Raw genomic sequence first — 27,269 nt, 5'->3', positions numbered from 1 at the left:
TTGTAAAAAGTATTAAATTAACAATATTTCATATATTTATTTTCATTTATATGACAACAAGAATGACTCATTAAATAAAAATATAATAAAATGTCATTTAAAATATATACAAATGTAACGTCTATAGATATAGAGATAATGTAAAAAAGGTTTTTTTTTGCAGGTTAATTAAAATCAATAAGATTGACTATTGATAGAAGGTACAGAAGACGATCCATAGATTCGTATTGCTGTACAACATTCTTTGTAAGTTCTTGGCCATTGTTGCATATTTCTTGAAGTCAGCGTTTATTAGAAAAAATAAAACATTACATCTGGGTTTGAAATGACACTCATAATCAAGTAAGAACAATTTACAAGTAAAGATATCTTGAGGGATGGCCGTCAAAAGAAAAGTTATCAGAGGCATGATCAAAAGTAATCTAATCATTCTCATCTCTCATAAGATTTTTCCTACTTCCACCACACTTTGGCCTTTGATCATTACATAACACAATATGAACAGGATAATATTGATATCCGTTACATCAAGAAGAAACTATTTGACTAAATACAACTCCGTTTTATAATAAATTATTTGATTTCTCTACAAGTATAAAAAGAGGAGGAGGAACTTTAATAACATATCCAATATATCAAAAAAAAACATTCTAAATAAACATATTTATAAATTAGATTAAATCAGTGCTTAAAGACAAAGCCTAAAAAGCTTCTTTAACTTGTTCAGGGGGAGGAAAGATTTTGTTTACTAATAAAGGGATCTTGCTGGAAAAATTTGGGATCCATTGAAAATAATAGGACAATAGTCCAATCACCCGCTTTTGTGATTTCATACCTTGTGGTGGAGGTAGATTTCTCAAAGCCCAAAATCATTTTTATGAACCGAGCAGTGTTTTTTCAAATATGAAGCAAGAGAGAATACTTTTCCACATGTTTCACATTTAAATGGTTTTTCACCAGTATGACTCTGTAGGTGGACTTTCAAATTATATAAAAGTGCAAATCCTTTCTGACACATTAAACATTTAAATCGTTTTTCGCCAGTATGAATCAGTTGGTGTTGTTTGAAATGAGTAGAGTTAGTAAATCCTTTCAGACATATTGGACATTTAAATGGTTTTTCACCATTATGAGTCAGTTGGTGTTTCTTCAAACTACTAGAACGAAAAAATCCTTTCTGACATATTGGACATTTAAATGGTTTTTCACCATTATGAGTCAGTTGGTGTTTCTTCAAATAACTAGAATGAGAAAATCCTTTCTGACATATTGGACATTTAAATGGTTTTTCACCAGTATGAGTCAGTTGGTGGAGTTTCAAACTATGAGACTGAGAAAATCCTTTCTGACATATTGGACATTTAAATGGCTTTTCACCAGTATGAGTCAGTTGGTGGAGTTTCAAACTTTGAGACTGAGAAAATCCTTTCTGACATATTGGACATTTAAATGGTTTTTCACCATTATGAGTCAGTTGGTGTTTCTTCAAACTACTAGAACGAAAAAATCCTTTCTGACATATTGGACATTTAAATGGTTTTTCACCATTATGAGTCAGTTGGTGTTTCTTCAAATAACTAGAATGAGAAAATCCTTTCTGACATATTGGACATTTAAATGGTTTTTCACCAGTATGAGTCAGTTGGTGTTTTTTCAAATGACTAGGCTTATAAAATCCTTTCTGACATATTGGACATTTAAATGGCTTTTCACCAGTATGAGTCAGTTGGTGGAGTTTCAACCTATAAGACTGAGAAAATCCTTTCTGACATATTAAACATTTAAATGGTTTTTGACCAGTATGAGTTAGTTGGTGTTGTTTGAAATGACTAGACTGATAAAATCCTTTCTGACATATTGGACATTTAAATGGCTTTTCACCAGTATGAGTCAGTTGGTGGAGTTTCAAACTATGAGACTGAGAAAATCCTTTCTGACATATTGGACATTTAAATGGTTTTTCACCATTATGAGTCAGTTGGTGTTTCTTCAAACTACTAGAACGAAAAAATCCTTTCTGACATATTGGACATTGAAATGGTTTTTCACCAGTATGAGTCAATTGGTGTAGTTTCAAACTTTGAGACTGAGAAAATCCTTTCTGACATATTGGACATTTAAATGGTTTTTCACCATTATGAGTCAGTTGGTGTTTCTTCAAACTACTAGAACGAAAAAATCCTTTCTGACATATTGGACATTTAAATGGTTTTTCACCAGTATGAGTCAATTGATGTAGTTTCAAACTTTGAGACTGAGAAAATCCTTTCTGACATATTGGACATTTAAATGGTTTTTCACCAGTATGAGTCAATTGGTGTAGTTTCAAACTTTGAGACTGAGAAAATCCTTTCTCACATATTTGATATTTAAATGTTTTTTCACCAGTATGAATCCGTTGGTGGAATTTAAATCTAAAAGACTGAGTAAATCCTTTCTGACATATTTGACATTTAAATGGTTTTTCACCAGTATGAGTCTGTTGGTGTCGTTTCAAATTGGAAGAATGAAAATATTCTTTCTGACATATTTGACATTTAAATGTTTTTTCACCAGCATGAATCAACTCATGATTTTGTAATATTTTAGAGCTAGAAAACCTTTTTTGAGAAATTTGACAAGTGAAAAGTTTATTTATTTGATGATTATCAGTGCACGTAGAATTCTTGGTCTTATCTGAAACAGTTTCATTGGATAGGCTTTGTTCCATATGATCATTCATATCCTTTACAAATACATTTGTTGAAGTCATTTCTTTATCTTGCTTTGTGATTTTCATCTATGAAAAAAAAATGTATTAATAAAATGCAATTTGAATATGCACGATTTAACATTGTTAGTTTAAAAAAAAGAGCCACTCATACACAGAATAGGTAAAGTTGTCTAAAAGTGATTTTTAAACAGGCATTAAATAGAAGAATATTGATTTTGTGCACTGCAATTCAAGCATATAAGCAGTAAAGTTATTATAAGCAGTAATCAGTTAGGCATTATAATTTTCTGAAGCAGCTTAAAAAGTTTCTTCAGTGTATTTTAATCATTGTATATTTCCAAGGCTAAAAGATTGTTGGTGCCATTGAATATATCTAAAGTGAATTATTGTATTGTAAACACAATCATAGAAAACTTATCCCAAATAAGACTAAGACAAGCCTCTTCCAAAAACTTCCTATAAGCATTATTGTTATAAATTTAGTTGAATTTCTTTATATAAAGAGTTCCCTTTCAGACCTTGCGATCTAAATGGCGGTTCCTAACTTTTCATGTCCTGGTCATTTCATCAAATACCCAGAAATCATTGTAAAAAGTGTGAAATTAACAATATATATATAAATCTCTTCATGGCTCAAGAGTTTGGACAAGAAAAAGAGTAGAGAAAAGATCACTCTTATTTCTGTGGATAGAGTTATTATATGAAAAAACGAAAGGGGGGGAGTACAAGTAGTATTCACATGTCGCTATGGATGGCTGCCTGGTCGTGCGGTTTGCGCGATGGACTGTCAAACCCTGCCCGCTCCCATCCACCCTCGTCCTGCAGGAGATTTGGACTAAGAAGAACATCCAAAACATGTAAAACATTTTACAAACAAACATTTTAGAAACACTAAATAGCAGCGCCCGACTTAACCATTGTGACCAAGAAGTCATGGAAAGAGAACAAGTAATCTTGTATATTCACCCGTCACTAAATAGAAGGGGCGGATTTAAGCATTGTGGGGTCCTATGCGAAACAGATTTCATGGGGCCAAGTTTAGGTAGGGAAGCGGACAATAAGTGAAATTTAAGAGTATTAGAAAATAAATTTGTCTATGCATTTATTCATTCTTTACTACGTACAGAATTACTTCATGAGCCTTGCATGTAGCAAAGTCATACAGTATATCATAATAATAGATCCCGCTCAATAGCAAGAATTACCAAATGTTTCAATCTATCTTTAAGAATTGTTGACCTCAAGTAATTCTTCATTAGTTTGAGGCGCGAGAAGCTTCTTTCACATGATTACACAATTACGGCTAATGAATAATGCTGTTTTTATTTATCCCAAATAGGATTGGTGTTTTCCATATTGAATGACACCTCAAAATGACTTTTTTTTTCTATATATTTCCTTATATTTTAAGAATTTTTTCATATATTTTGCAATAACTGGTGATTTCTAGGAGCTCCTGGTAAATTGACAGGAGAGCAGGAAATCAGTTTTAATTTATAAAATGGTTTAATTTAATAATTTATACACCTTGAATTAGTGCGGATCCTTTGAAAGTGGGGGCCCACTGCGGCTGCATAGGTTGCAGTGGCTTAAGACTGGCCACGCAAAATAGCATCGTATTCTACACCGCCGGTCTACTAGTTTCATATTTTTATTTTCATGTACATAACAAAAAGAATGACACATTAAATAAGAATTGAAAAATCAAGAGATAAGTTATCAGCGGCATGCTCTTAAGTAATCTAATCGTTCTCATATCTCAAAAGATTTTCCCTATTTCCACCACTACTTCCTTTGATCATTACATAACGCAATATGAACAGGATAATATTGATAGCCCTTACATTAAAAAGAAACAATATGACTAAATACAACCCTGTTTTATAATATATGATTTCATTTCTCTACAAGCATGAAAAGAGGAGGGGGGAACTCTATAAACACTTTAATAACATATTCAATATATCCAAAAACATTCTAAATACATGGTCAAGAGGCTAAGTACGCTTGAACTTGGCTTGGCTACCTATGAAGGGGACTCGAGCTTCGACACCCAACTTGGGCAGAGTTGTATTTACTGAGCACCTAAAGGCAGCACGGAATAACCTTCTCCTAGATACCCCCTCCCCCCAATGGTCCACAAATGAGATTGGACCAAAGCGCTTGAGCATGCTATAAGCATGAAGTAGCGCTATTAAAAAGCCATAATTTATTTAAAAATTAGATTAAATCAGTGCTTAAAGACAAAGCCTTAACATTACAATTACACAATGACTAAGAAAACATATTTAATCAGGTATGACCAGAGATGAAGTGACCAATGATGAAATGACCGGTCATCCTATAGGGCTGAAGCTATAAAGGTCATCTGTTTCTGTAACTCACAATTAACAAGGTTGTCATATAGCCAGCACAACGACCAAGCTGTTTAATTTTCCCTAACTAATGTCAGGTATGCATTAGATTTAGCTGAACTTAGAGGCCCCCAAAAGATTCCCAAATTTAAAATCCCAGTCCACATCAGGATTCAGACCCGTACCCTCTTCAGTTCAGAAGCAAAACACTTTACTACTCAGTTACAGTGCCTCCTAATTTTTTTATATACCAATATTCAAAGCCAAAAAGATTCCAGTAGTGTTAAAACTAAGATATCTCTTTTCTAGCATTTAATTTTAAAAAATCAACAGTCTCTTACCTCACTCATTGACAGTTCTGCGACAGATACATGTTCAGTTAGTTTTAAGTTCGGCAAAATAATAGGCACCGGATAAAAGTTTCTGTCTGCCTTTTTTGACATAGCCAGTAGTCTTGATGCTAAGGACAATGGTTCATAACTCTCAGAAGTACAATACAATTTTATCTCCTGCTTTAGAACATCATCTGCCTGTAAGACAAAGAAATTTTATTCATAAACTACTAAAAAAAAAAATATTTGTTATAAATAGGAATGTAAATATTAAACAAATTTCCACATTGAAAATAATTAGCACCAAAATTCCGGTTTGCTACTTATTTCACAAATAAAACCCTGAAATTATACTAGTCAACTTTTAAAAACACCCAAGGTAACAATTAGATACTATAATTTAAAAAAAAAATGTTTCGCTAAATAAAGAAGCTGTACATCATCATTAATGAGTATTATATAATGACACAAAATTATTTCATAAATAATTGTTAACACTAAAAGCTTATAAAATGTTTTATTTCTTTATTTTAAACTACTGAAACTTCTGTTTATAGAAATAAGATTATTTGAATAAATAGATAAAACACAGAGTAAAGGCATCCAGAGACTAACCAGGGCAGAGTACCAAAGGACTGGAAAGAAGCTAATGTCACCCCCCTATTTAAAAAAGGAGAAAAATCTGACCCAGGAAACTACAGACCAGTATCACTTACCAGCATCACATGTAAAATCCTAGAACACATAATATGTAGCAACATCATAAACCACTTAGACAAACATAATGTCCTCACACCATACCAACATGGCTTTAGGAAATATAGATCATGTGAAACACAACTAATAGGACTAATTGATGATTTTTCAAAAGGTTTAGATAATAGTGAACAAATAGATGCTATCTTACTAGATTTTTCTAAGGCTTTTGACAAAGTTCACCACCATAGTTTGCTTAAAAAATTAAAATATTTCGGCATTAATGGTCCACTGCATCAGTGGATTAAAGACTTTCTGATAGGAAGAGAACAAACTGTAATAATAAATGGCTCTAAATCAACACCGATAACAGTAAACTCAGGTGTACCTCAAGGATCAGTCTTGGGTCCACTACTATTTTTAATTTACATAAATGATTTACCAAATTGCATTACTTCAGGAACAAAAGTCAGATTATTTGCAGACGATTGCATAATATATAGAACAATAAAAACAACACAAGACACAGATATTTTACAAAGAGAATTAGATGAATTACAGAAATGGGAATCAAATTGGAGCATGTCTTTCCACCCAGAAAAATGTCAGTTGTTAAGAGTAACAAAAAAACTAAAACAAATTAATTCCACTTATCTTATTCATGGCAAACCAGTAACACAGACTAAAAACGCAAAATACCTAGGTGTTATAATAAATGAAAAACTGTCATGGAATCCACATATTGATGAAACTACAAAAAAATCAAACAAAGCATTAGGATTTATTAAAAGAAATTTCTATAAATCAAATAAGAACATAAAACTAAAATGTTATTTAACCTTGGTTAGGCCAATAATAGAATATGCATCCTCTGTTTGGGACCCCTCAACTCAAGAAAACATTAAGAAACTAGAACAGACACAAAATAGAGCAGTGCGATTCATAACAAACGAATATTCACATTGGACTAGAGTAACACCTTTAGTAAAATCACTAAATTTAGAAAGCCTTCAGGACAGAAGGCTCAAAAGTAAAGTAGCAATAATACATAAAACACTGAACGATAATCTTCAAATACAAAAACAAAATTTAATAAAATACTCTGAAAGACACAAAGATAAAGGCACATTCCTCGTCCCATATGCTAGGACAAATTTGTACAAAAGCTCCTTCTTCCCTAGCGCTATTAGAGCATGGAATGGGTTGCCTGAGCTAGCCAGGAAAACCAGTGACTTGGCAGAATTTAAGTCATTGGTTAATATGCATGACTAAATGCATGACGCGTAGGACGTAGTCATCTTCTTTTTTGAAGTGGCGTCTGTATTGTATAAGATAAGATAAGAGACTATCCCTCTTGAAGATCTACTAATCATCTACTAATACTACTAATAGTAATATTCTATATAGTTAGTTATACACGTAAATATATTGATCTAGAATTAGATCTAGATCTAGTCTAGGTCTATATTTTGAATAAACCATTTGATTTGATTTGATTGTCATTGTAAATTAGCTTTCACTTTAGACTTAGACTTAACTTAGGCATTGTAAACCTTAAACTAGATTTAGACTAGACCTTTAAAAACTAAAATCAACAACAGTCATCATGAAATTGCTCTGGCTGTTTATCCTAATAATTACTAAATACCCTAACCTAACCCTAACCCTGTGTATTATGCCTTAGGCAACAAAGACGCATCATGGCACCATGTACCGTGTGGGTTACCTCAATTTACATCAGGACTGTTTGATTCCTTTGATGAGGACACTTCTAACCCATACAACATCCTAAACCAAACTCACCAACCACTAGCCAGATCCAGGATGGCTGCCTGGTCGTGCGATTTGCACGCTGGACTGTCGTTCAGATTTATCGATGATCCCGGGTTCAAACCCTGCCCGCTCCCATCCCCGTCGTCCTGTGGGAGGTTTGGACTAGGAAGTAATTATCTTCAACTCTGAAGGAACATCCGAAACATGTAAAACATTTTACAAACATTTTTACTCCTGTTAAACCTAAATCTACTAAAATTAATACAACAGCCTCACTAAACAAACCTACTAAAGAAGTAATACCAAAATACCTTAAAACCTTAGTAATAAATTTTCAAAGCATTAGGAACAAAACAGCAGACTTATAAATTTTATTAGAATGTGAGAAACCAGACATAATTGCAGGAACAGAAACTTGGCTACATCCTGAAATTTATAATGCAGAAATTTTCAATAGTAATTATGAAATTTTTAGAAAAGATAGGGCTGATAATCATGGAGGAGTTCTTTTAGCAATAAAAAAGACTCTTATAGCAGAAGAAATTACCTTACCTAACTCAAAAAATATAGAATCAACATTTTGTAAAATTAATACCACCTCAACATCCCTAATACTAGGCAGCATTTACAGACCACCAAATTCAGAATACATGCAGGAACTATGTAATCAGATTACTACACTTAAAGAGACAAATAAAAATGCAGTTTTTTGGATTATGGGTGATTTCAACCTACCTGATATAAATTGGAAAACACTAACCATAGATAAACACCAAAACCTAAAGGACATAAATGAGCTTTTCATAGAAACTTTACACAACCTAAGTTTAGATCAAATCATTAAAAAGCCAACTAGATTAAACAACACATTAGATCTCTTCTTAACCAACAGACCCGGATTAGTAGTTGATTATGATATTATCCCTGGTCTATCAGATGTGAGATCATAAAAATACAGTCAGATAAAAGCAGTAGCCAATACAAAACCCAAAAGAAAAATCTTACTCTGGAATAAATGTAACCTAACACAACTACACCAAGCTGCATTAAACTTTCAACAAACATTCTTATTAGAAAAAGACATTAACCAACCAGTCTGGAATTTCATTAAAAAATATCTTAAAAGCATTAAAGAAAATCAGTCATATACCAACTAAATACACATTAAACAAAATAAATAAATGCTGGTTTAATAACAGACTAAAGAAGCTTTGTAAACAGAAGAAAAACCTATATAGAAAATTTAAAGAAACTAAGGCAGAAAGAGTTTACAAAAAGTATATAAAAATTAAACACATAACCCAAAAAGTAAGCAGACAGCTGCAGAGTGAATACATAACAATGTCTAAAGATAACAACAAAAACCTATGGTCATACATTAAGTCTAAGAAAATGGAAATAACAGGCATAGCGCCATTAAAAGATGAACATAACATAATACATAATGATAATGAAACTAAAGCAAACATCCTAAACAAATATTTTGCATCAGCTTTCTCAGCCCCAGGAGACAAAGACATATTACTTAATTTGAACCAAGTAGACAACATAGAAGACATAGTAGTACAAGAAAATGGAATTCAAAAACTATTAGCCAAAACCAAACCAAATAAAGCGTCTGGACCTGATGGTATTCCAGCTAGATTACTCAAAGAACTAAGCAATGAGCTAGCCCCAGTGTTCAAAATACTCTTTCAGGCATTGCTTAACAAGGGCAGAGTAGCAAAAGACTGGAAAGAAGCTAATGTCACACCCCCCCCCCCCCCCCATTTAAAAAAAGGAGAAAAATCTGACCCAGGAAACTACAGACTAGTATCACTTACCAGCATCACATGTAAAATCCTAGAACACATAAGATGTAGCAACATCATAAACCACTTAGACAAACATAATGTCCTCACCCCATAAAAACATGGCTTTAGGAAATATAGATCATGTGAAACACAGCTAATAGGACTAATTGATGATTTTCAAAAGGTTTAGATAATAGTGAACAAATACATGCTATCTTACTAGATTTTTCTAAGGCTTTTGACAAAGTTCACCACCATAGTTTGCTTAAAAAATTAAAATATTTCAGCATTAATGGTCCACTGCATCAGTGGATTAAAGATTTTCTGATAGGGAGAGAACAAACTGTAATAATAAATGGCTCTAAATCAACACAGATAACAGTAAACTCAGGTGTACCTCAAGGAACATAATATATAGAACAATAAAAACAACACAAGACATAGATATTTTACAAAGAGAATTAGATGAATTACAGAAATGGGAATCAAATTGGAGCATGTCTTTCCACCCAGAAAAATGTCAGTTGTTAAGAGTAACAAAAAAAACTAAAACAAATTAATTCCACTTATCTTATTCATGGCAAACCAGTAACACAGACTAAAAACGCAAAATACCTAGGTGTTATAATAAATGAAAAACTGTCATGGAATCCACATGGATGATGAAACTATAAAAAAATCAAACAAAGCATTAGGATTTATTAAAATAAATTTCTATAAAAAAATAATAAGAACATAAAACTAAAATGTTATTTAACATTGGTTAGGCCAATAATAGAATATGCATCCTCTGTTTGGGACCCCTAAACTCAAGAAAACATTAAGAAACTGGAACAGACACAAAATAGAGCAGTAAGATTCATAACAAACGAATATTCACATTTGACTAGAGTAACACCTTTAGTAAAATCACTAAATTTAGAAAGCCTTCATGACAGAAGACTCAAAAGTAAAGTAGCAATTATACATAAAACACTGAACCATAATCTTCAAATACAAAAACAAAATTTAATAAAATACTCTGAAAGACACAGAATTTAAGTCATTGGTTAATATGCATGACTAAATGCATGACGCGTAGGACGTAATCATCTTCTTTTTTGAAGTAATGTCTGTATTATATAAGATAAGATAAGAAGATTAGCTGGCACAGATTGGGGAGCTAATCACAACATCCTGAAAAAGACGTATACCAGTTATATAAGACCTGTACTAGAATATGGTGCCACAGCATGGGGCTCAGCAGCCCAAACAAACCTAAGAAAAACAGACAAGGTTTAAAACATTGGTCTAAGGATAATGACAGGAGCAATCAAAACAACACCCATAAGAGCTATGGAGGAAACCGCTGCCCTGATTTCTCTGGATGAAAGAAGAGAAATAAAAATCCTTTCCCAATACACTAAATTGGAAACCTTGGAGAGGCACCCACTCAGAACAAAAATCCACAAAAAACCGTCTCAAAAGGACCAATTTCATACAGGAATCTCTAAACCTAAAAAAGAAACCCCAACTTGAAAAAGTTACTCTGGAATCCTCAATACACTATAATGAATCTCCACCCTGGGACAAAAGCCCTCTTCCTACTATAAGGGACCATATTGAAAACATAAAAAGAAAATCTGATTACAGACCAACAGAGCTCAAGAAAATAGTGAACTGTTTTCTACATACCAATTATCCTAGCAATCAGTGGATCAGAGTTTACATGGATGCTCATCCCATAAAGCCACAACAAATGGAGGAGCTGGAATACTTATCGAATGGCCAGATGGAGGAAAACTAGAAAAATCCATTGCAACTGGAGAGCTCTCTGACAGTCACAGAGCAGAAAGGGAAGCACTAGCACTAGCTGCTACCATGATAGCAAATCATCCAAGTTCCCCACACAGTCAGATTGTCTTTCTAACTGATGCAAAAACAACCCTCCAAAGCTTGCAAAACTCTGATTCCTCTTATATTAAAAACCTCAGAACAGCACTTTCAAAGCTCAACAACAACAGCAAAAAAAAAACTGTTATTCAATGGATACCAGCCCATATACAACTAGAAATAAATGAGAAGGCTGACACACTTGCCAAGAGTGGGAAAACTAACTCACAAATAAACTCTGCACTCTATCCAGAAGAATTGAAGAAATTAATTGTAAATAAAATAAATGAGAAATGGACGAGCTCTCATCCAAATCATAAGAAAGATGACCTTACTATAAGCTATCCCGACAAGACAGTCTAATCTTTCGACTCAGGACCGGACACAACAGAATGTGACAACACATGTACCGGAAGCTCAAAATTGGAACCAGTGAAATCTGCCCATGTGAGGTATCACCAGAGAATGCCGACCACATCCTCCAAAACTGCTCTCTTTACCAAGAGGCCTGTATAAGACATTGGCCCCAAATCACCCCAATAGAAAGAAAACTATATGGAGAGCTCCCTGATTTGGAAACCACTGCACAGTTCATCTCATGTATTAGTCTAGTCATCTGAACACTCCAACATAACAATGAGAACAAAGAAGAAGAAGTATATAGTTTATATTTCAAGCATTACTCCTTGATAATCTTAGTTCTAATATTGTTATGCACTTTCTTACAAAAGAGTTTGCAATATTAGTAAATCAATCAAAATCAATTTTTATTATTGATTTAAGCTTGTCATTTCACATTCTTATTTCTACTTAATATAACTTCCTTCACCTATCACTTAGTCTGTTGAACTGTTGGCAGGGCCGGTCCTAGCCATTGCGGGGCCCTATGCGAAACGGATTGCGCGGGGCCTATTCTGGATAGGGATAAGGATAATAAGTGAAAATTAAGATTCGTCTTTGCATTTTATACATTCTTAACTAAGTACGAAATCACGACCAAATTAACTTTACGAGCCTTGTGTGTAGCTAAGTCATACAGTAGATCATCAAAATTCTGTTTTCTACATAGATCACCCTCAATAGCAAGAATTGCCACATTGTTCAATCTCTCTTCGTGAATTGTTGACCTTAAGTAATTCTTCATTAGTTTAAGACGCGAGAAACTTCTTTCACAAGATGCCACAGTTACAGTTCAAATCTCAGCTGCAAGTAAATTGCAGTGTTCACAATTCTGTTGAAGCATTTCATCCTGTAGCTATCTTTAGCTTTTCGATGTGTGAAGTTTTCCACATATTTATTATACTGCCTTTTCCTTTGACTTTTGGTTGGAAAGATTGCAACAACATCCATGTTTCCATCCAACTTCAATTTGCTGTCACAAGAAGAAACAACAGGAAGAAACTTAAAACGTTCATACACAACCACAAGCTCTTTCACATTAACTCTAATCTGAGAGATAACTATAACATCTGCTCGTTGTGACTTATGTCTGGAGTACAATCCAATATCACTGCATGTCTCGAAAGATAGAATTCACCACAGCATCAGCTACTACAGTAATAAGTTCATTTTGAATCTTTTTTCCCAGGTAACGATCATGAATTTCTGCATTGGTAACACGTCGAAGTGTTCCCCCATTACTGGGTCAAACATTGTGAGTAATTCTACTCTACTAGACCAGGAAATTCCCATTGCTTGGCTCTTTAAGTCTGTCAATGGTCCCTCTGAAAGCTAAATTGCGCTTCGCTAGAAATTGTACAATTGCAACTAGTCCAACGTTTAATTTCAGAATAAATCATCTCCTGGTGAACTTTGTCAATGCCTGTTTTTTTTTTACTTAGTCTTGCTCCAGCTAGACAGCAACTGGTCATGGCGTCTAAATGCCTTTGCGATTTTTCATGCTCTGCTAGCCTTGTGGTACAGCTTTGCTACTGGTCAAATCCTTCATTTAAAAAGGAACTTTTTTGTTTTTCCATTAGACAACAGTAGAAAAAATAGATCTTGTCTGCTGACACAGAATATATCAGCCAAGGACGCAAAACACTTTCACCATTACTCAGGTTTGGTTTGCAATGCACTTAAGAGAAATGTCTACCATCCTTATTTTTCGGAAAATTCTCCAAAGTAATCTCAGGTGGACCTTTTTGTAATAAATAGTCAATACAAGATCTTTCCATTTTTTCTAAACACATGGCAGGATAATCCAGATTTCTCAATGAATCAACCACATTTAGCTCATTATCTATATGTTAATCAGTTATTACATTATTGCCTTCATTTCTTACATGTTGATCAGTTATTAGTGTTACATCATTTTCTTCTCTTACGACATTCACCACTGCAGTTTTTGCATTCTTCATAGAAAACTGTTTCAGCTGTCTCACTAGAAGTGATTCTCATTTTCAGGTTTTGATCGTTTTAAAAACGTATTCTAGTTCTAATGGAACTTTCGTTTCGGTTAAAATTCGCACTATTATTATATTTTTATTTAAATATGAAAGCTGACAATGCTTTTTTTTATTCGCGTAAGATTTGTGTTTTCCATATAACAATTTTGTCTAATTTTCAGGATTTTTTAAAAATAATTTCCACGACATTTTCGTATATTTTGCATCATTATGCAATTACAGATATACTTAGCGCGGGGCCTATGAAAGCGCGGGGCCCACTGCGGCCGCATAGGTTGCAGTGGCTTAAGACCGGCCCTGACTGTTGGGGCACCACACAAGATCTGTTGACCATCTTTTCCCATTCCTCTCGTCTTTTGCCTTGGATAGAATTGCTTTCAATGACAGGCCTGCGCATCCTTTTATGTTTTTTTCCTATCACTTTCTCTATCTGCCTCTTCTTTTTCCTGGTACTACTCCCTGCAAGCCCTGAAGACCCAGTGATATGACCATAGGGTGCAAGTTTGCATCTTTGGATCAGGTCATTGTGGGCTCCAATTGCTATATTAATCCTGGTTCTAATCTCTTCATTTGTGATGCAGTCTTTGTAAGTGATACCTAGGATCTTTCTTTAGCATTTCAATTCCATTGCTAGGATGCTCCTCTTGAGATCTGCAGTCAGTTTCCAAGATTCGCAGGCATGTAAGAATGTGAAGGTGATCAGTGAGCTCATCAGTCTGATTTTAGTGTCTAAGGCTATGCCTTTGTTTAAACACCACCCCCTCAAATGGTACAGTCCAACAGCAGAAGCAGTTTTCCAGAGCAAGGCCCTAGGAGCCACATGTGAGAGATTTAGGGGTTGGAAAGTGACCAGTAAGGCCATCCAAAGGTGCAACATGCTGGACCATCAAAGGTACTACCCATTTCCAGCTCACCCTATGCAGTAATTCATGTAAATATAAAATAATCCATCGTGGTACTACTCATTAGACAAATGTAGTCCACAGTCTGATGCGGCTATAAACAAATGATAGCTTTAGTTGCTGGCCAAAGCTATAGAGCCCAGTGTGAAGGTTAAATGCAAGAAGAATTTGTAATATAAACTTCTTTGTTTGTAATTTATTCTGAATAAATAGAAGACCAACTCTAGAGATTATCATGTCATGACTTCAAATAATTTTGTCACAATAGTACTAGAACTATGCTTTCACACTAAAATACAAACCGATGAAATATGAGATTAATGAAAGGACTGCCTAGTATGGCTGATGAATGAATATTTTAAGATTTCTCTGTATGTAATAAGCATATTTTATATTAGCTTTCTGTTATTTTTACTCATTGTGCACCTTTCTAGATCTAATACTAGTAACTATTTTATTAAATGTATTACCTACTATAAACTAGAAATGAAATACCTGATGTCCAGGGATTACATTACAAGTTTGACCATGGCAGTAGTTTTCTTCAAATGGCTGCATAGAAGAAGTTACTTCATCTCCTTCAGTCTTTTCAATTTTCACATGTGAAAATTTCATGTCTTGTAGTTCACATGACTGTGTTATTAAACATATTTCATTCAGACTTTCTTTCTTCTCATGTTTTATTACATTGCCCAGGTCAAGACTGGACTGTTCTATATCAGCCATCAGTGATACTTTGATGTCTTCTTCTTCATCAGATAACTGTATTAAAAAATATTCTTGAATTTGGTACTTTACTTGTACTTTTTACTAGCAGCATGGATTTCAACAATGCTTCAATTGGTCCATTAACAATGTTACTGAAGAAAAAAGAAATGATAGAGATTAAGTTAGATTAGAAATCTTGATGTAACGCAGGAATAAATAAATAGGGGTGACAACTAGTTCTTTCAAGGAAAATAGAACAAATGTTCAGCATGGTTATCAGAAGTGTCAACACAGTAAATGTCTACACAGTAAATGTCTGTGTGGTGCAAGGCACACATCCTGAACTAGAAGGTAACAAACAACAAGTGTTACAATTTCTTGTGTGTCAATCCTTTACATTATTGAATGACATTGCTGCTGTCTTAGAGATTTGTACAAACTTAATGGATGTATGTGTAAATGTAAAGAAAGATCCTTGAAACTGATGATTATTAAATACAAAAGGAGAAAAACAATGGTGGTCCAAAGATGCGGCATTGAAAAAGTTATTCAGGTCACTTTTAAACAAACAATTATCTCTCTAAATCAGTATTAAATTCTAGTGCTTGACAAATTTGAAAAGAATAGTGTATCAAAAGCAGACCCAGTATCAAAATACATAGCATTCAAAGATGCTTTACAACAGCATTTGTTTTCTTACATGTCTTTGAACTTACCACACCTCTTTCAAATTACCTTGAAACAAATAAAATAAATGTTTTGAGAGCATCTAATATGATGTGTGTAACAAAACCAAGATCAAAATTATTTTGAAGTAGTGCAGAAAGCAAATGCAAGGAGAACAGGAAAATGGTTATATAACTCTCAATGCTCAAAAAAGCTTAAAATGGAATTCAGGACCTTCTTGCCAACATTGGCAGAGCAGTTCATGTAGTACAGAGGTTGGCTGGTGTGGTTTTGCACTGTTTCAGAAAATCTGAACAGTGAGGTTACCATCACATCCAGAGGCTTTGCTGGCAGTTATAAATAAATTATTGTGTCAACTTATCAATCGTTTTATGTTGACTATAGCTTTGTTGAGTTCTGTTGGGGTGGGTATTTCATCTAGCTGAATCTACTTTATCTCTAGCTCATTCATTATGTGTGGGTAATTAAAGTAATTGGATAGCCAATACATCTACTAATCTAGAAATTAGACTCAAGTCTAGTAAAGTAAGGCACTAACTTCATTACACAGTGTAAGAGTGTATAGATCTATCCTAGATCTATATTATATATAGTATCAGTCACTTACTGAACGTACTGTCTGTGTGACAGTGTGTCACTAAGACGACTAAGTCTAGAATATTAGTTTACGTGACTAGATATGCAGAATCAGGTTTAAATATTTTATATTAACAATATGAAGAAAAAAATGTAGATTCTAAATATGTAATTTGATTTCTCCGGAGATAAATAGTTTTTAAAATATATAGTCGTTTTTTTTATTTGGACATTCGCTGTTTTAGTGGTCATTAAATAATTATTTTAATATTTATTATAAAACTATCGCGCTGTAGAATTTGCTTGTCCATTTTCCAATGATTCCTTCCATTTAGCAGTCTTTTTATGTAAGAAAAATGAATTTCAAATTTGTTTGTCAGGTTGTTGTTATGTTACCCGGATGACTTTACCTCTTTATAGGGTTAAGACTATAGATATTTTTTGATTGGCTAAGCCTATACTAATGAGCCTGGCAATATTTATTCTGTTTTTGGAGCTAATTTATTTGATTCATAAGCCAAGTTGTTAGATTTCATACAAAAAAAAATTAATAGTGTGTCCGAATAAAATTACGATTTTCTTACCAAAATTTATTTCGGACAGCCAGTTTTGGACATCAATGTTAATGTTTGGAGTGAGCTTGGTACATTGAATGAAGTTAAATGCTTAGATCTAGACCTACTAGATCTAGATGTTTGTAAAATGTTTTACATGTTTCGGATGTTCCTTCAGAGTTGAAGATAGTTTACTTCCTAGTCTAAACCTCCCGCAGGACGACGGAGGATGGGAGCGGGCAGGGTTTGAACCCTCGACCGTCGATAAATCCGAACGACAGTCCAGCGAGCAAACCGCACGACCAGGCAGCCATCCATAGATAGATCTATATTTATATAGAGAGAATATAGAGGATTCAGTTAGGCAAAAATGGCTATCCTAACCTGTACTATACTACTACAAAAGATCATCTGTATTAGAAATTTATTAAATGAATAAACAAAGAACACAAACATTCAACACATATCTAATCATGCAAACATAAAATAAGTCTAAAAGTCGGTGCAGAAGTCACTATCCCAGAGAAATAATTTTGGTAGATTAAGTGTGTACACTGTGTAAGTGTGTTCATATTTTTATTTTTTGCGTTAGTATTTATGCATAGTTTGAAAACATCTTAATGATTTCATGTGAGGGGCTATGCCTGGGGAACTTAAAATTTAGTTAGTTAATATTGTTAATTAAGATCTAGGTTCACAGTCATCAATAAACAAACAACAACCATTAGTGTCATGGTGGAGAACCATAATATACTTTATTTTATTGAACACTGCACCTTTGCACACCATATCGACATACCATTTTCTTTAAAAAAAAAAATTTTTAAATAGAAAAAAACAACACAACAACATAAACAACAAAACATAACATACATATATATATATACTATACTATATTGATTAATGATTACCTCTGATCATTAATACACCGCTGCCACCATGTTAATTAAGAGATCTATCTAGATCTAGGTTCACAGTCATCAATAAATAAACAACAACCATCATTAGTATCAATCATGGTGGAGAACCATACTTTATTATATTGAACGTGTGCACCTTTGCGCACCATATCAACAAATATAGAATTAAAATCTGAGTTTATTGATGCCTAAATAAAAATATAGACTGTCAGTGTCAGAAATAAATTAATGAATTATGGTGTCCAGAATCAAAGTCAAAGAAGATTTTGATACTTCATTTTCTTTTCTATGTCGAACCATTGTAAAATAAATTTTAATAATTTAAATGCACTGTCATTGTCAAACTTTGAAATTTTGCCCTATGGCTATGGGCCTATATAGTAAATTTCTTATTTTCCATTTGACTTATTTAAAGTTATTTCCGTACCGTACTATAGACTCAGACTGAGACTGTCACTATCTCAACTATCTGTGACTATCTATACTTTACATAGAGAGTCATAGTGATGATAGTTGATAGTATAGTATTAAATAAATATTATATTCAATTTCATTGCAAGGGAATTTAAGTCATTGGTCATTGGTTAATATGCATGACTAAATGCATGACGCGTAGGACGTAAATCGTAATCATCTTTTCTGAAGTAACGTGACGTCTGTATATTAGATCTCATCTAGACCTACTCACCTAGATCTATTCTATCTCTATAAAAGATAAGGGAACAAGACAATGAATTCGTTTATTTTTTAGTTTATAGATTCTAGATCTAGTTTATAAATAATATTTAATTATTATTAATATAAACTTTATTGACATTTCGTTCACCGACAAACCGTTCATGACTTTTCGTTCACGCGACTATTTGATCAAGTTGTCGGTGAATTAACAATATTATTGAATATTGTCGTTGGAAAACCGCCATTTTGTTTTTAAGGCTCAACACTAGATTATCACCCTTAAGTTAATTGCCAACTCTTTTTCCGTTTGTTTCTAACAGCTATTAGATCAAACTGTGAAACTCATTTAGAATGCAAACAACTCACAATCTTTGTACTTAAAGCACTGACAAGACTCTATATTATGTAATAAAAGTAATAGCATAGATCTACAAAGACGAAAAAAATGGAAAAAATATTCACATTAAATATATAACCACTAACTTTAAGATTGACGTGTTGTAATTTAACGGATTTTTAAGTAATTTAATCGTTGTTTTTGTACTAATAACAAAAAAAATGTTTGTACCACCACATCATTCAAGTACATGTATATTCCTTTTACTTGTTCGATTATAAACAAAATAATCATATACCAATAGCCAATAGTTAATTTTTAAATGACTTCTTAATGTAATAGAACAAAGAGAAATAATGCAACTATTGAATATAAAACAATATAAAAATAAGAAATATACCAAAAAAAAAAAGTCATGATTGGATTGTGGTATGGAAAGGAAGATTCGGGAAATCACCTTTAGTAACCTTGTGATATCTCCAAATAGAGACAGGGCGATAAAAATCAAAAGACTTAATTAAATTTCTTCAATGAGATGAAATAACATCAAGATGAAATAGTATCAGTATTACTACTTCTCTAGACGAAATAGGGGAGGAGACACCATGACAAGCAGAGTGTATTTGTCATACATAACTGCTTATAGAAGCTGGCCGACAATATAAGATCCAACCTAAAGAGTTTTGATCGGGACATCGTTTATGTTACGTCACATTTTAGTCCTAGTCTCGATTTAGATCTCAGCGGAACTGTATGTCGGTGATCGAACAAAGAAAGTGAACGGCTAGATCAGTGTTGACCAAGGTAACTCACCGTACCTTTACTAGCATACCGGTGATCCTAACAGTAGCTGACGTAATATGGCCACGGCGCTGGCGACACTCCGAACAGGGAGAGGTGATTACATCACAAATAGTCCTGCCGTGGAGACTACGATCGTATGTGTCGGCGCTTGTTGAAAGGTACGGAAGAAGAAAGGGAGAAAATAGCCGCCGGTACGGTAAGAGAGAAAAACTGACTCGGGACTCCGTAACGAAATGTAAAACTAGTGGACTTTAGAAAAGAGAGGGGGAAGCGGTAGGTTGAATCGCTACCCACCCCCAACCACACATTGTTATAGAAATTTAGTGTAATAGAGGAGCAGTTTTTTCTTGAACAAGTTACACTCGACCTATGCCCCCCCCCCCCGACAATCTTGTATAGCTGGACCGTCCTTAGTCACAGGCAAACTTGGCAGCTGCCTTGGCCTCCGATTGGTGGGGTCACGAAAAGAGGAAAATAAAAAGTGAAACGTGAACCAAATCTCAATCAGAACTTTATGGCTCTCGCCTAGCTCTAATGTTTAAGTCCCTACTATAATTCAAGGTTTATTCACTACTATTTAGATCAACTAGTTCGATTAGGGGCCTACATATGTAAGAAGACAATTGCTTCTTCCTTTTGTTGATATGTTATATCTAGTCACGTGATCATGAATCGTCCACGAAGCACATTACAGAGCCATCTCTGCGCTATATGACTTTAACTTATTTGTTGGTTTTTGATATATATACAGGTGATACAGAACAGTTTATAATTCATTGAATATTTTAGATCTTAATTTTTTGCTTTTCTATTTCGTTTGAGACCACATTATTCACTTTGCATTGGGTATTTCTATTCGTTTTACCTCCAATTATGTAAGGCAGGCCCTGCTTGTATATATAGGCCTAGTGGATTACGTCATCACTAGATCTGTGTCAGCTTAATAAAATCATCTTTCTCTTTGTGATGTGATTTAAGGAAAACGTAGGGCACTTGAAATTCATTAGCAATGTATTGTTATAAACTTGGTGGTGGCACAGAGAGGGGTAGTGGTGTGTGTGTAGTCAGACGACGCAAATCGCCCCAGGCCAGCGCTAGACGAGCGGTCAACCGTGACGAGTTACGACTGTCAGCCGAGTCGAGTGTCAACAGGACAGTTCGGGAAGGATCGCCGTCGTGAACAAGAGCTCAGGAGCGTCACGAGAGTTGTAGTCATCTGACCACCTAGAAACGTCGAGCGGCGTTCTGTCCGGTTCGAGAAGGCTAGTAGGGACCCTATATAAGAGCGGAGGCGACGCAGTCAAGACGGTTCAGAGAGCGGGTTCACGACAGGAGTTCAGAACACGGTCGACTACAGCACAGTTCAACGGTGTGGTTCTGTACGGAGCATTACAACGGTTCAGTGCGGAGTACTGTCAAGTACAGTTGAGACGAACGGCGTCTTGATCTTGGTCTGTGATCGAGTCCGACACAACGAGCCCAAGTGTGTGAAGTCAGTCCTGAACTGTTGAACCCAGTGCAAGCCCGGAACGAGACGGAGAGGCCAGTGCAAGACTTGATACGGCGGAACGGTGTTATCGGAGAGATATTTGTTATCGCAGAGCTATTTGTACTGTTCTACGTGCTGCCAATTGTACAGTATTGGCTGTTATTTATGGACATTAAACCTTTACGTTATTTTGGAGCCCTGACTTGTCAAGTTCTTTAAGTTGGTGGTGTATGGTGCAGTTTGCAGAGAGCCTGGATAGTGAGATTCGTAACAACTGGTGTCAGAAGTGGGATCGGATCGGAATCGGATTGGATCGGATCTACTATGGCTCGTCTGAAACTGCTGTACGAACTTGAATTTAGAGAACTGAAAGAAGAACTCCGTGGACGAAGGCTGAAGACATATGGAAACAAGGAAACTTTGCAAGCACGCCTCCGAGAAGACATGTTGGAAGAAAAAGAAGATCCGGACACATATCTTTTTGAAGTCGAACCTAACTTGCTGGAACAGCTCACCAGTAGCATGCAGCAACAGATCACCAGTACCCGTATCATGCTAGACGAGATGAGTGCGACATTGAAGAAGAACACCGAGGAGTTCTGTAGAGAGATTAAAAAGATGGGTACCTCAGTGAAGGAAGTGACGAGCCCCGTGGTGAAAACGATGGACGTGGTGGAAGAAACCTTGTACGACCAAGGAGACTTGAAAGATGAAGGAGATTCACAATCGTTGGACATTGAACAATTACCCACCCAATGCTGTGAATCAATAAGCAGTAACAATGGCAATGCTGATGAAGGTGGTGCTGCCTGCGAATCCGAAAACAAGGAGTACAGACTTGTGGAGCCGAAAGAGACAGATCAAGAGAACGCTGAGTTTGCCTACAAGCCTGTTGCTGAGGGACGTTTACATGATGAAAGCTACCAGCGAGGCTTGGACTCTACAAACGTTCGTCCAGATGCTAAGATCAGCGAGAGAAGCCCTGGTGGTGATCATGAGAACCCATTGATACCTGATGAAGTCGTTGAGAGACAATTGCAAGTCGGAAGATACCAGCCAGATAGGCACCTAACAGACGTTGGTCAGGCTGCCAAGACTGGAGAGGAAAGTCCTGATGGTGGTAAAGAGAATCCAAGGCAGTCTGACGTTGAAGTTGATGGACATTTGCACGATGAAAGTCATCGACCAGGTCTGAAACCAACAAGTGATTGGCCCGATACTGAGACGAGAGAGAGAGGTCCTGATGGTGGTGAAGAAAGCCGAATGGAGCCTGAAGCCGAAGACGAGGGACCTTTGCACGAGGAGTGTTGCCAACATGCCCCACGAGCATGCACTCCAGACAAGGCTGAAGATGATGACCTGTTCCACAATTCCCTGTCCTGTGGGTTTGAAGCCCATCCCAGTCCTTCTTCACAAAGCCCTATGAAGCCACCTCTTTTGCCAACGATCTTGGTATCCCCAACCCTTATATCCTATACCTCTCCATGTGCCAAACGGCTGCCTTCAATACCGAACGACAAGAGAGCGACGCGACCACGACATCACTGCAGCCACATGAAGACCAACTGGCGGAGAAGAAGAAGGCTACTTTTGTTGAATGCAAGATGGATGACGATGCAACCTCGATATCACTGCAGCCACATGAAGACCAACTGGCGGAGAAGAAGAAGAAGGCGACTTTTGCTGAGTGCAATATGGATGACCATGCGATCACGAGGTCGATACAACCAGATGAAGGCTAACTGGAGGAAAAGAAGAAAACGTTTTCTGAACTCAACGTGAATGGCGATGAAAGCACGACAGCGAAGCAACCAGGTTAAGGCCAACTGGAGGAAGAGAAGGAAGCGACCATTGCTGACTGCAACATGGATGGCTCCATCAAGCTCAAGAGGCAAGCCAACTGCCACTGATCGACCCCCGCCTGCAGCGATGAAACTTTACAGCCAATGTCATGATGTTGATTCTGTCCGGGACGGACAGATCTAAGGAGGGGGCAGTGTTATAAACTTGGTGGTGGCACAGAGAGGGGTAGTGGTGTGTGTGTAGTCAGACGACGCAAATCGCCCCAGGCCAGCGCTAGACGAGCGGTCAACCGTGACGAGTTACGACTGTCAGCCGAGTCGAGTGTCAACAGGACAGTTCGGGAAGGATCGCCGTCGTGAACAAGAGCTCAGGAGCGTCACGAGAGTTGTAGTCATCTGACCACCTAGAAACGTCGAGCGGCGTTCTGTCCGGTTCGAGAAGGCTAGTAGGGACCCTATATAAGAGCGGAGGCGACGCAGTCAAGACGGTTCAGAGAGCGGGTTCACGACAGGAGTTCAGAACACGGTCGACTACAGCACAGTTCAACGGTGTGGTTCTGTACGGAGCATTACAACGGTTCAGTGCGGAGTACTGTCAAGTACAGTTGAGACGAACGGCGTCTTGATCTTGGTCTGTGATCGAGTCCGACACAACGAGCCCAAGTGTGTGAAGTCAGTCCTGAACTGTTGAACCCAGTGCAAGCCCGGAACGAGACGGAGAGGCCAGTGCAAGACTTGATACGGCGGAACGGTGTTATCGGAGAGATATTTGTTATCGCAGAGCTATTTGTACTGTTCTACGTGCTGCCAATTGTACAGTATTGGCTGTTATTTATGGACATTAAACCTTTACGTTATTTTGGAGCCCTGACTTGTCAAGTTCTTTAAGTTGGTGGTGTATGGTGCAGTTTGCAGAGAGCCTGGATAGTGAGATTCGTAACAGTATAATAACTTTAGTCGTAATAATCAACCGATAAAAATATAAGTATTAAGATATATATACTGCTACCCATCTAAAATAAATTTTATTATTTCCTATAGTATCTAATAACTATATCGTGGGCGTAGCCAGGGGGTTTGGGGTATACAATTACAAGATCTCTCCTGAGCCTTTCGTCTCCATGCCCGAAACCCAAGCTGTTGTAGATCTGTCTCCATACATCATCAATCCATCGCATTCCGGATCTGCCTTTGGGTCAATCAGCGTGTGTGTGGGGGGGGAGGGGGGGATCGAGTTGATGGTGATTAAGTGCACTGAACATAAGTTCTTTAAAAAAGAATAGTTGCAGTAACGAGAGTTTATGAAATGGAGAGTAGTACGACGTGGACTAGCCTATAGGAAGGTGGCGAGATAGAATTTTGTAGTTTCTTTCTTTCTTTTAAGAAAAAAAATTGATCGCAAGTTTCGTAGGCTATATAGACATCAGTTCCAAGCAGAGAAACGAGATGTGGAGCACGAGAAAGTGAAAACAAATTTAGGCCTAATGCCACAAGGAGGACCATAGTTACAATGCTTCATGGAAGAAGTTAGATGATAGAACTAATTGAAGCATAATTTCCTATATTTTAACATGATATTTCGCTATTTTTTACGGCCTTTCGCTCATTATGACTTCCGCGAAAATTGCGTTCGCTGATTAGGTCTGACCCCTACCACAAGTTGACTTGAATTATAAATTTCATAGCTGATATGGAAAAAAGAATCAAATTTAGTTTTATCGCCCAATAGCTGAAGAGTCCGCAGATGTTTTCAATTTTTTAATAAGTTAAAGACCAACTGAAGAGGTTTTGGGGTCAGACGCGGAAACCGGTGTAATACTTTTTTTTAGTTTCATATAATGCTTAAAAAAACATACATACGAAATATTAGACATATATTCTTTGTAATTATTTAGATATAAGCAATTTAATGTGCGTTTTAGGGACTATTAAATTTCACAATCTCGAAGCCATTCGAGATCAGTATTTCCAAGACAACCAAGGTCGATGGCGTAGTTTAAGGTCAAATTTTTCAGTTTATGGCTTAGCGTATTTCCCTATTCCTTTTTACAGGAATGCCAGTTTCTGAAAACAAAGGCGACTAAAACACACCAATTTTATATAAAGTGGATGTTAGAGTTGGGGAAATTAGGTCAAATCACGCAATTTATGGCTTTGCGTGTTAGATCTACTGTTTGTCGGCTTATTCTTGATCTAGTCAAGCGAACAGCGTTTCAGCCCACGCAGTACCGCGCGCCTCAATTCGTTTTAGTCAAGTTACGCATTTATGGCTTATGTTACTGCTTCAGGCGTATTCTAGTTCTACATCTACTGCTTTTGATCAAGAGCTAGATCTTCTTTTCTCAGATCATTAATGATGTATGAAGTAGACCTAAATAAGTTATGCATTCCAAACTAAAAACTGGCACAAAAGCGTTCGCTATTGGTCCTTTCCCATATAGGTCTTTGGTTGAATATTATATAGCCTTCGTAACTTCTTTTAATCTTTTGTAATTTCTTTTACAGAAAAATTGGGCTATTCGCGTCTGACACATATATAATTTTTAAGTTCAGCAACAAAGCCCAATAACCAGATATTTTTGTAAATTAATAATTAGAGAAGAAGAAGAAAAAAGTTCAAATTATTGTTTAAATTTTAGTTGACCCTCATTTCATTAAATAAACGTAAAAAACGTAAGTTGTCAGCATAACTGTAAGAGCAACAAAAAAAAAAACAAAAACAAACAAAAAAAAAACTCTCTTTAATAAATGTTATTAAAATATAGTCTACTAGATAGCAGTAGATAAGGGAGATCAATATGCTTAAAAACAACATGGTGGCATTAGGTATTATTTAGATGCCCAGATAGTTATATTTTAAGAATATGCAGAAAAAATGCAGATTACAAATATGTTATTTGATTTCCTCGGAGATAAATAGTTTTTAAAATATATATTTTTAAGTTTGATTTCTTATTACTATATATTGTCATTGGAAATACGCCATTTTGGTTTTAAGGCTTAATACTAGACTATCTCCCTTGAATTACTTGCCAACTATTTTCTGTTGCTGTTTTGTCTTTCTTTATAGCAACTATTAGATCTAATATTAAAATTCATTTAAAATGAGAGCATAAGAACAAAAAACTCTCTATAAAACAGTTATTGGAAAAAAAAGAAACAACTTCAGCAATTTATTATTAACATTTTTTTAGAGTCTAAGTCTAAAAAAATGTTAATAATAAATTGAAGACCTTCATTTCAATAAATACACTTAATTTATAAGTTGAAAGCATAAGAACAAAAATCTCTTTAAAAAAAGTTTAATATAGATAAGGGAAAGAAATATGCTTAAAAACAACAGTAAACAGTGGTCAGTAAAGGTATCTGGGCATCTAAACTATTTTTTTAAGAAGTCACAGTAAAAATGTCGGAACAAAGCCTATATAAAGCACATATTTTATTAGTCTTGTATAATACTTGAACTCCTTATTCTTTACATTAATTTTATTTGCTAGAAACGCTAAATCAGGTTTCTCTTATATTTTAAGAATATGCAGAAAAAAATGCAGATTACAAATATGTAATTTGATTTCCTCGGAGATAAATAGTTTTTAAAATATAAATTTTTAAGTTTTATTTCTTATTACCATATATTGTCATTGGAAATAGCCATTTTGGTTTTAAGGCTTAATACTAGACTATCTCCCTTGAATTACTTGCCAACATTTTTCTGTTGCTGTTTTGTCTTTCTTTCTAGCAGCTATTAGATCTAATATTAAAATTCATTTAAAATGATAGCATAAGAAAAAAAACTCTCTTTAAAAAAGTTATTGAAAAAATGAAGAAACAACTTCAGCAATTTATTATTAACATTTTTTTAGACCTTCAT

The 27,269-nt window shown here is 35.4% G+C and overlaps 1 protein-coding gene across 13 annotated transcripts; it reads right to left on the bottom strand.

The window, feature by feature from the left end:
* Positions 1-17: 17 nt before the first annotated feature.
* On the bottom strand, positions 18-27,221 carry LOC129928206 (zinc finger protein 271-like). Of its 13 annotated transcripts, none has more exons than XM_056041363.1 (6): positions 19,104-19,343; positions 18,280-18,333; positions 17,399-17,694; positions 15,339-15,703; positions 5,409-5,597; positions 18-2,779 (listed from the first exon to the last, which is right to left on the bottom strand). In XM_056041363.1, the coding sequence occupies exons 4-6, from the start codon at positions 15,567-15,569 to the stop codon at positions 857-859; spliced, it is 2,343 nt and encodes a 780-aa protein (XP_055897338.1). In that variant the 5' UTR covers positions 15,570-15,703; positions 17,399-17,694; positions 18,280-18,333; positions 19,104-19,343; the 3' UTR covers positions 18-856. The 13 variants fall into 13 exon arrangements, with proteins under 13 accessions (XP_055897338.1, XP_055897341.1, XP_055897333.1 ...); XM_056041366.1 differs by having other exon boundaries at positions 19,123-19,343; XM_056041358.1 differs by having other exon boundaries at positions 18,280-19,343.
* Between the last annotated feature and the right edge of the window lie 48 nt (positions 27,222-27,269).

This window comes from Biomphalaria glabrata, chromosome 9 (assembly GCF_947242115.1).
Source record: "Biomphalaria glabrata chromosome 9, xgBioGlab47.1, whole genome shotgun sequence".
In the NCBI taxonomy this organism is placed as follows: Eukaryota; Metazoa; Mollusca; class Gastropoda; family Planorbidae; genus Biomphalaria; species Biomphalaria glabrata.
This window is presented reverse-complemented; position numbering and strand designations above follow the sequence as displayed.

What these genes read in the sequence shown, in the direction of transcription:
- LOC129928206 (XM_056041370.1), bottom strand. Translation starts at nt 15,569, where the DNA reads ATGGCTGATATAGAACAGTCCAGTCTTGACCTGGGCAATGTAATAAAA. An exon ending in ATGTAATCCCTGGACATCAG is followed by an intron (nt 5,598 to 15,338) that starts GTATTTCATTTC and finishes TTTGTCTTACAG; the next exon opens with GCAGATGATGTTCTAAAGCA. An exon ending in CAGAACTGTCAATGAGTGAG is followed by an intron (nt 2,780 to 5,408) that starts GTAAGAGACTGT and finishes TTTTTTTCATAG; the next exon opens with ATGAAAATCACAAAGCAAGA.